The 11,201-nt window shown below is 40.0% G+C and overlaps 1 protein-coding gene across 1 annotated transcript in view; it reads left to right on the top strand.

The window, feature by feature from the left end:
- The first annotated feature begins 2,311 nt into the window (after nt 1-2,311).
- Nucleotides 2,312-11,201, top strand: part of clybl (citrate lyase beta like) — a 202,877-nt gene continuing 193,987 nt past the window's right edge. Inside the window, exon 1 of the mRNA XM_029630385.2 lies at nt 2,312-2,402. Coding sequence (XP_029486245.1) covers nt 2,359-2,402 — 44 coding nt within the window. The 5' untranslated portion in view covers nt 2,312-2,358. The remainder of the gene's footprint in view (nt 2,403-11,201) is intronic.

Below are 11,201 nucleotides of genomic sequence, written 5' to 3'. Positions count from 1 at the left end.
TTGGAGACTTTTATCTCCCTCACCAACATTAAACATCTGCTATCTGAGCAGCTAACCGATCGCTACAGCTGTACACAGTCCATCGGTAAATAGCCCACCCAATTTACCTACCTCAGCCCCATACTGTTTTTATTTATTTACTTTTCTGCTCTTTTGCACACCAGTATCTCTACCTGCACATGCCCATCTGATCATTTATCAAAAATGTATTAAAAAAAGGTAAAAAAATAAATGACAAAAATGGTCATGCCATTCATCTGCTGCCATCATCTCATGTTTCAGTATGATAATGCACTGCCCCATGTCACAAATCAAATCAAATTTTATTTGTCACATACACATGGTTGGCAGATGTTAATGCGAGTGTAGCGAAATGCTTGTGCTTCTAGTTCCGACAATGCAGTGATAACCAACAAGTAATCTAACTAACAATTCCAAAACTACGGTCTTATACACAGTGTAAGGGGATAAAGAATATGTACATAAGGATATATGAATGAGTGATGGTACAGAGCAGCATACAGTAGATGGTATCGAGTACAGTATATACATATGAGATGAGTATGTAGACAAAGTAAACAAAGTGGCATAGTTAAAGTGGCTAGTGATACATGTATTACATAAGGATGCAGTCGATGATGTAGAGTACAGTATATACGTATGCATATGAGATGAATAATGTAGGGTAAGTAACATTATATAAGGTAGCATTGTTTAAAGTGGCTAGTGATATATTTACATCATTTCCCATCAATTCCCATTATCAAAGTGGCTGGAGTTGGGTCAGTGTCAATGACAGTGTGTTGGCAGCACAGAATTGTACACAATTCCTGGAAGCTGAAAATGTCCCAGTTCTTCCATGGACTGGATACTCACCAGACATGTCACCCAATGAGCAGGTTTGGGATGCTCTGGATCTACATGTACAGCAGCGTGTTCAAATTCCCTCTAATATCCAACAACTTCGCACAGCCATCGAAGAGGATTGGGACAACATTCCACAGACCACAATCAACAGCCTAAACAACTCTCTGCAAAGAAGATGTGTGGCGCTGCATGAGGCAAATGGTGGTCACACCAGATAGTGACAGGTTTTCTGATCCACGCCACTACCTATTTAAGAAAAAAAGGTATCTGTGACCAACAGATAACTATCTGTATTAGATTGTCCTTAAATTTATAACAGATAGTTTAGGAAACATAGAGAACTTTACTTTCACATTACATCAAAATAATTTCACAAATGCAAAATATACAAAATGTACACTTACTGTACACTGTTTAAACCGGCTTTATCACAGTCACAGCTGACAGTATTTTTCAATGCCAACAGGTTTCTGGCGGTCTTCTTCTATTACACACAAGTGTTCGGAGCATGCTAATGAATTTAAATCAATTGATAACCTGACATGAACTGTAACTCAGCAAAATCTTTGAAATTATTGCGTATACATTTTTGTTCTGCTGAGCCAGGGTGAAATTCCCCCTTTAATAACTAATGAGAATGTTTTCATTTCTCTCATTGACCTATCAAACACTGGCCTGTTTGGCAAGACTTCCTGTTGCAGATGCACCTCCCCTAACATTCGTCTACAGTTGGTTGTTTCAGCATAACCACTCAAAACAGACCAATGACACCTGGAACAAGAGATATATATATATATATATAAAAAAAATATTTTAAAAAATATATAATTTCACTGGCTGAGAGCAACAAAACCGTGTTGTATCACGGCTAAATTGTGACTGACTGATCTACAAATAATAAAAATAATGACTCGTTAATTATGATGTCAGGTGATTTGCGTAGTTAATATTTTATTTCTATGTAACAGTCCGTTCGGGCTCGAACCAGGGATCCTCCGCACACACCGAAAACTGACACCCACGAAGCATCGTTACCCATCGCTCCACAAAAGCCACAACCCTTGCAGAGCAAGGGGAACCACTAGTTCAAGGTCTCAGGGTGAGTGACGTCACCGATTGAAACGCTGTTAACGAGCACCACCGTTCACTAGCTAGCCATTTCATATCGGTGATATCTACAGTCATAGCTGATTCGAGACAATCTCTTAAATAGTTGTACCTGTTACTACTCCAACAAACCCTCTGTAAATGGAGTTAGTTTTGCATGGCCCGGTGATCCGAGTACGCAGACTTTGTGTATTTCCATTGGTCCTTAAATAACATTTTCAATCTCCCGTGGCACCGGGCCATGCAAAACGAACTAACCAACTGTATTTGACACGAGGAATCTGCCCCTTAGCTGGCTCAGAGGCCAATCAGAGCTCTTCGTTTGCTCAAGAGAAATACACCAGTAGCCAATCCCGTTGTACCTATAGAAAACGTTGAAACAAAATGGCGCAGCCCATAATTCGAGCTATCAGACGAGCTGTCCCACAGTAAGTTAGAAATTCAACAATCAATGCTGTTGTGAACGAGGCTTTGTGTGACTGCAAATTACTACGAGCTTCAGTAAACCGAAACTGAGATATTGTGTCGACTGGCATGTCTTAAAAATACAGCTTTCGTTTACTTTTACCAGCATTAGCTAGTTATAGCTACTTTCAGCTAGCAGAGTTAGTCAACAAAAGTGACATTCACAAGTAGTTCAATCACATTATACTTTCATTATAATTACCATTCGAGTTGATTAATCACCTACGTCTTGTTACAATGTTTCATGTCCGTGCCACACGTAGTAGATACTGTAGTTTCAATTTGCACATGTATCCAGAATTGTCATTATTTATAATAATGTAAATAGATCACTTCACGCTATATCTTCAGACCTATTTTATTGTGAACCGGTTTGATACAGTAACTAGATGCATTTGGAGTCGCATGTGCTGTGTTTCTCTGCAAGCTAGGTTATTGACAATTTGACCAGGGGTGTTAAACTCACTCCATGAAGGGCCTAGTGTCTGCAGGTTTTTCATTTAAGTCCACGACAATCAGGTGTGGGCAGTTCCTTACTAATTTGTGACCTTAATTCATCAAGTACAAGTGAGGAGCGAAAACGCGCCGACTTTCGGTCCTCCTGGAATGAGTTTGACAAGTGTGGTGTAGATCCTATAGGATGTGTTGTGTCAGACAGGGATAACCATAGGACGTGCAAATATTTTTGCTTCTCAGAACAGATCATTCTTAAACACATACTTCACCTGATACAATGCTTGGTGATATGAGTTCTTAACATTGGCATAAAACTATAATGGGTGTAAATGTAATGAATTGAAAGAACAACATAGGTTTCAAATGAGTTGTATATTTATTGTGTAGTAGGCCTATCCTACATAATTGCACTAAGATGTACCGGTACTCTTAAGGAGTCTACCCTTACTCCTTAAGGTTCACGGACCGTATATTATTTTCAGAGGTAGACTGGCTCTGGCAGCCAAAATGGCCAACTTCTCCATCTAAACTGGATTTCGATTCTGAATTATGATACGGTTTTAGATTTATTTAAATTATTTTTTATTTAACCTTTATTTAACTATGCAAGTCAGTTAAGAACAAATTCTTATTTACAATGACGGCCTACCCCGGCCAAATGACGCAGGGTCAATTGTGCGCTGCCCTATGGGACTCCCAGTCACAGCCGGTTGTAATACATCCTGGAATCGAACCAGGGTCTGTAGTGATGCCTCCAGATTGGAGACGCAGGGAATTAGATCAGGAGCCTAAGGACACAGAGTTTCTCAACCCAGAGGTGCAACATCACAAGACTTCCAGGAAAGCCAGACTAAAACGTAAAGCGCTTTACTTTCATATCACATCAAATAATTTCAAATGCAAAATATGCACTTACTGTACACTATTTTAACCGTCTTTATCACAGTTGCAGCCGACAGTATTTTTCAGTGAAAACACGTTTCTGTCGGCCTTCTTCCATTACACACAGATTTTCGGAGCATGCTAGATAGTGACCAGCTGTCTTCAGTCTGTCTTCTGTAAACACACACTGTAACATGGATATGTGCCTGTGTGTGAACACTAACCCTATAAAAGTGTATCAATTTAACCTTTGTTTTTAGAAAATGATTTCTCACTGATATGAAAGAGAAGTTCCTTATGGTTCCAAAACCATACCACAAGTGTTGATGTTCAGACCGAGCATATGGGCTCCACTCTACAGAAGACGTCTTTGTCCAATGATTCTTTTGTGTAATGGAACTGAGTCATAGTCGAGGGCTATAAGGGCCCTACACAATTGTTGAGTCTCGACCTGTCACATCTGCACTTAATTCCTTTGGTTGGACTTAATGAGGAACTTCAAACTGTTTAAAAGTCAATTACAAAGGTGGCAGTGTGGTTTGTAGTTCTAGTAATCTGTCCGTATTGGTCATTGGGAAACATGGTGCGAGGTGGCTCTACTTCAAGGCAGATTAATTTCCAGAGGTGCAACAGTGCTAATCTGCAGCGTAAAGGTGACTGTCACGCCAATCTACTGTTGGAGTGTGTGTGAGGTGTACAGTGATAGTGTTTTATACCTGTATTTTTTAAGGATATGTGCTTAGTGTCAGTAATTAGGGCCACCAGAAGAAAACAACTAGGCTAAAATCATTTGTGATTTTCATGCTGTTTGAAATGGGATTGTATTGTAAATTGTATTTTAAAGTTTGTTATAGACTCTTGGAAGATTCGTCCAAATGAGGACTAAAAGAGATCAAATCAAATCTAAAGGAAAAATACCCTGTTGCTTAGTCTGTATTTAAAAAAAAAAAATATATATATATATATATATATTTATATATATATATAATATATATATAATAATAATAATATATATATATATATATATATATATTAAGTGTTGTGTGTCCACAGGAAAAATCCTATCTTAGACGTATTTTTATACTAGATATAAACCCGAAACTTCATGAAAAACACAAATTCTCAGTGGATCCGAACTTGGTCCATGCAGACTGCCTGTGTTTTAGCAGTGTAAATAAAGATGTGGTCGGAAAAGGAAGCGGAATCCGACTGGGCACAGACGTTCAACGTGTAGTTTTAATTTACATTTGGTTGAGTTGTAAACTAACATGAATGAATTGAAAAGTCTACAAAATTCACCATGTCATTGGATTTAGGTTAAAAGTTGGTTGGAAAAAATGAAACAATTCCCTCACGTTGGTGACCTTTTGCAAATCCAATCAGTTTTCCATGTTAATTCAACATCATCACATTTAATTTTTTGGTTGAAATGACTTGGAAGCAATGTTTATTCAACCAGTAGGATGTGTGTATTTGTTTTATGGAGAGACCTTGAGCTGTAGCCTTGGATTTGGCGCCAGGGCCGACTGCTCTTTGTCAGAAACACCCTCATGTCAAAGATGCAACAGCATCCTGGAGGAAACATTGACTGCCGCTATGAAATCGACAAGTGATGAAAGTCACCTAGAGCTTGTCAATTAGGTAGCCGGGACCTGGACCTTATAGCTTAATAGGCAGTTTCCCCTTTCAGGGTCTGCCAGGCTTTTATAGCACAGGTTATAAAAAAAAAAAGTTTAATGTCCCACATAACAACATTTTAAATTAAGACTTACTGCATAAAGCCGTGTGGCTACTCGGCAATCATGGTAGACTGTTTTGTAACGTGGCATTTTGTCTAAATTGGGAGGTAGGTTTCCGAGCAAAGCACCACCACAACACTTTATATTTTACAGTGAAGGCTGCAACAGAAGCAAACTCCTTTGTTGGTGACCCTTCCGTCCGCGTGTGATTGGTTGGGGGAATGGCTGGCTCACTGAGAAACTCTTGAAGACTCACGTTATTGGGATTAAGTAGGCCATGTTAATATTATTTCACACCTTTATCTCCTCCCACTGTGCAAAAACTGGTTAAATCAACATGGTTTCCTTGTTATTCCAGCAATAAAAAAATAAAATGTTGAAACAACATAGAAAACTGATTGGATTTGAAAGTCATCAACGTAAAGGAATTGTCATTTTTTCACCCAACTTTTAACCTAAATCGAATGACATGCTGAAATGTTTTGTTGATTTCATGTTGAATTCACATTAGTTGACAACTCAACCAAAAGTAAATCAAAATTAGACGTTGAAATCAAAGGAGGCTGGTGGGAGGAGCTATAGGGGTACAGGCTCATTTTAATGTCTGGAATGGAATCAATGGAATGGTACCAAAAACATGAAAACAATGTGTTTGACTCAGTTCCATTTATTCTATTCCTATAGCTTCTCCCACCAGCCTCTGGTTGAAACTATGTGCCCAGTGGGTTCTTTGTCTATAAAAAATAATCTGAGCTGCATGCGGTTGAACAAGTCACAGGAAACATGCGCTTGCATTCATTCATATGGACAGAATATTGTGTATATATAGCCTACAGAAATTGGGTGCTGGATCCTTATATATAGTAATCCAAAGAACAGAAATAGGACAGCACCCTCTTACTTCATGGAGACAAGACTTTTTGAAGAAATTAGAGACTTGTTCAATGGATGTCTCTAGCAATTTATGTGAATATTCCTCATCAAGAGGGTTTAGATGCAATGAAACATTATTTGAATCAAAGAACAACTGGTTCCCCCCACTGACTTACTGCTGAGCTTGACTAATGAAATATTGACTAAGAATTATTTGAAGTTTGAAGACAGTTACACCTAATTATGCTAATTTGTTTACGCGGAAATTTGAGTTGGACTTTGTAAACTATAGTAATCCCTATTCTAAGTTTATCAAAGTGTTTATGAGATATATTGATAACATATTTTTATTGATTTATTATGCCATGATCAGAGGGAACTATCCTAATCATTTCCATTTGGGTGGGAGGATAAAGGTCCGAGGTAGAATAACATGTAACACAAAATATGTTGTATATCTCCTTAAGTGTTTTTGCAACTTTTATTGGGTGGGAGGATAAAGGTCCGAGGTAGAATAACATGTAACACAAAATATGTTGTATATCTCCTTAAGTGTTTTTGTAACTTTTATTATGTGGGTAAGACCAAACGTGAACTTAGGATATGTGAGCATAAGAGCGTAATTTGCAACCGTGATGAAAAATCACCAGTTGCCAAGCATTTCAATAGCCATAATCATGAACTAAGTTCCTTATGTAATATGAGCATTGAGTTGGTGAAGGCGCCATGTAGAGGAGGTGATAGGGATAAATTACCTCTACAAAGAAAGACATAATGGATAGACTGCTTGGGCACTCTTGCCCCAGCAGGCCTTAATGAGGAATGTTATTTTTATAGTTTTTTTTGTAGTAGGTTATAAATAGGCCAAGCTTTTTGGTAATGACGTCATGTATTGTGTGTTGATATATCTTTATTTGATTTTCATGTTTCCCCCACAGCTCCCTCTGCTGGGATCTCTTGATTGGGCCAATACTGACTGTGAATTTATAATTATGCCCATCTGTGTGGTGTTGTGACATTGACTGCCAAGGGCTCATCCCCGAATTGTTTATGTGGCAATAAAATAAGTAAATTTACCATAGTGCGGTCCTATTTCTGTTCGATGGTTAAAGGCCAACATTTGGTCGTTTAAATAGTCTTTGTAACATTTCTAGCTATAAAAATTGAAACATAATGATTTATTTTAGTGTGCGCAGAACGGCTGACTGGGGAACTCGTTTAATCCCGCCTATAGGTGTACTACAGTTTCTTCGGAAAGTATTCAGACCCCTTTTCCACATTTTGTTATATTACAGCCTTATTCTAAAATGGATTAAATGAATAAATGTCCAAGGGCAATCTACACACAATATCCCATAAAGACAAAGCAAAAAAAAGTTTTTTAGAAATGTTTGAAAAAAGAAATACCTTATTTACATAAGTATTCAGACCCTTTGCTATGAGACTCAAAATTGAGTGCAATCTGTTTCCATTGATCATCCTCGATGTTTCTACAACTTGTTTGGAGTCCTCCTGTGTTAAATTCAATTGATTGGACATGATTTGGAAAGGCACACACCTGTTTATATAAGAGCAAAAACCAAGCCATGAGGTCAAAGGAGTTGTCCATAGAGCACGAGATAGGATTGTGTCAAGGCACAGATCTGGGGAAGGGTACCAAAAAATGTCTGCAGCATTGAAGGTCCCCAAAAACACAGTGGCCTCCATCATTCTTAAATGGAAGAATTGTGGAAGCACCAAGACTCTTCCTAGAGCTGGCCACCTGGCCAAACTGAGCAATCAGGGTAGAAGGGCCTTGGTCAGGGAGGTGACCAAGAAGCCGATGGTCACTCTGACAGAGCTCCAGTTCCTCTGTGGAGATGGGAGACTTCCAGAAGGACAACCATCTCTGCAGCACTCCGCCAATCAAGCCTTTATGGTAGAGTGGCCAGATGGAAGCCACTCCTCAGTAAGAGGCACATAACACCCCCTTGGAGTTTTCCAAAAGGCACCTAAAGACTCTCAGATCATGAGAAACAAGATTCTCTGGTATGATGAAACCCAGAGTGAACTCTTTGGCCTGAATGCCAAGTGTCACGTCTGGAGAAAACCTGGCACCATCCCATTCCAAAAGGACAATGACCCAAAGCACACAACCAAGACAATGAAGGAGTGGCTTCGGGACAAGAATCTGAATGTCCTTGAGTAGCCCGGAATTGAACCCGATCGAACATCTCTGGAGAGACCTGAAAATAGGTGTACAGCAACGCACCTCATACAACCTGACAGAGCTTGAGAGGATCTGCAGAGAGGAATAAGAGAAACTCCTCAAATACAGCCAAGAAGACTCGTGGCTGTAATCGCTGCCAAAGGTTCTTCAACAATGTACTGAGTAAAGGGTCTGAATGTGATATTTCCGTTTTTTTATTTGTAATATATTAGCAAAAAATCCCTGTTTTTGCTTTGTCATTGTGTGTAGATAAGGGGAAAAACTATTTTAATACATTTTAGTTCAGTTCATTTTAGTTCAGTTCAGACCCTATTCTCTGGATTTGACATGACTGGGAATACAGGTATGCATCAGTTGGTCACAGACGCCTTAAAAAATTAGGGGTGTCGATCAGTGATCCAGAGCATAACATGCCTGGTGATTATGCAGGCCAGGGAAGAACTGGGACATTTTCAGCTTCAAGAAATTGTGTACAGATCCTTGCGACATGGGGACATGCATTAATCATGCTGAAACACTCTGTTTACAACGTTGACATCAGCAAACCGTTTGCCCACACAATGCCATACACACTGTCTGCCATCTGCCCGGTACAGTTGAACCTGTGCTTCATCTGTGAAGAGCACACTTCTCCAGTGGCCGTTGAAGGTGAGCATTTGCCCACTGAAGTTGGTTACAACACGCAACTGCAGTCAGGTCAAGACCTTGGTGAGGACAACAAGCTTTGAGACGTTTTCTGAAAGTTTGTGCATAAGTTCATTGTTTGTCTGGTCTCAGACGATCCTACAGGTGAAGAATTCTAATTTGGAGGTCCTGGGCTGGCATTGGTACTCTTGGTCTGTGGCTTTGAGATCGGTTGGACGTACTGACAATTTCTATTCAACGACGTTGGAGGTGGTTTATGGTAGAGAAATGAACATTCCATTCTCTGGCAAGAGCATTACTGCAGTCAGCATTCCAATTGCACGCTCCCTTAACTTAAGACATCTGTGGCATGGTGTTGTGTGTCAACTACACATTTTAGAGAGACTAAATGCTCACTAACAGGGATGTAAACACATTTGTGCACAACATTTGAGAGTAATACACCTTTTGTGCGTATGGAAAATCTCTGGGATCTTTTATTTCAGCTGATGAAACAGGGGACCAACACTTTACGTGTGAAGTATAAAATGTCAGTGTAGTTTCTACAATGTTGACAGGATTAATAAAGCAGGGTTGGGTGGATTACTTGACAAATCTAATCCGTTAACCTACTAATAGCAACAACAAAAAAACGTTACAAATAAGAAACTAGGGATGCGTGATATAGCGGTGAACATATCGGAATCGGACGATATTAGCTAAAAATGCTGGCATCTAGTCTAACGCCAATGTGCAAAACCGATGTCAAAGCTGACGTGCACACCTATGACGTAATGATGCCACGCAAAATGTTTGCGCTACACGTGCAACACAGAATTCCTAACCTAGCCCACAATGTCTGCTGTGTGGATCGAGCAGTCAACAAGTCGGGCAGTCATTTGAAAGAGTAAGAAAATTTCAGCGAGACAACTCAAAGGTGAAATCCATTAAAGCCAAGATAATGGAATTTGTTGCCCTTGACAATCAACCGTTCTCTGTCGTGGTTGATGTTGGCTGTCGCCGACTGGCCGAGCACTGGTACACACTACCAAGTGCACTATTTTCCGGATGTTGCCCTACCTGAGTTACACAGTAATAGCTTCACTGCTATTAGCTTCATAACATGCCCAACTATGGAACGCCGTTTGGGTCTTTGCGTATCAAAGAAGATACAGTAGCAAGCTGTACAAAAAAGTCTGAAAACACCGGCCACGAGCGATGTGTTTACAATGCTGCTTTGGTAACAAAGCATAATTTGTTCATCCGAAACTTCTGGGGTAGCTAGCTTTAACTTGGTACCTAGCTTGCACCGATACAACCAGCATGAAAACAATGACCAGTAGAAACTGCAGTCATTTTCATTATTCTTAGCAATGATTTAGGAATCCTACACCGACTCTTGACGCCGACTACAGTCGTACTACACCGACTCTGACGAAGGGCCTGCAAACCATTACAGACTACAAAGGGAAGCACAGCCGAGAGCTGCCCAGTGACACAAGCATACCAGACGACCTAAACTACTTCTATGCTCACTTCAAGGCAAATAACACTGAAACATGCATGAGAGCACCAGCTGTACTGGAAGAATGCGTGATCATGCTCTCCGCAGCCGATGTGGGTAAGACCTTTAGGCAGGTCAACATTCACAAGGCCGCATGGCCAGACGGATTACCAGGACATATACTGCGAACATGCACTGACCAACTAGCAAGTGTCTTCACTGAAATTTTCAACCTCTCCCTGTCCGAGTCTGTAATACCAACATGTTTTAAACAGACCACCATAGTGCCTGTGCCCAAGAACACTAAGGTAACCTGCCTAAATGACTACCGACCCGTAGAACTCACGTCTGTAGCCATAAAGTACTTTGAAAGGCTGGTCATGTCTCACATCAACACCATCATCCCAGAAACCCTAGGCCCACTCCAATTTGCATACTGCCCCAACAGATACACAGATGATGCAGTCTCTATTGC

The sequence above is a fragment of the Oncorhynchus nerka genome, linkage group LG3, assembly GCF_034236695.1.
Source record: "Oncorhynchus nerka isolate Pitt River linkage group LG3, Oner_Uvic_2.0, whole genome shotgun sequence".
Classification (NCBI taxonomy): domain Eukaryota; kingdom Metazoa; phylum Chordata; class Actinopteri; order Salmoniformes; family Salmonidae; genus Oncorhynchus; species Oncorhynchus nerka.
This window is presented reverse-complemented; position numbering and strand designations above follow the sequence as displayed.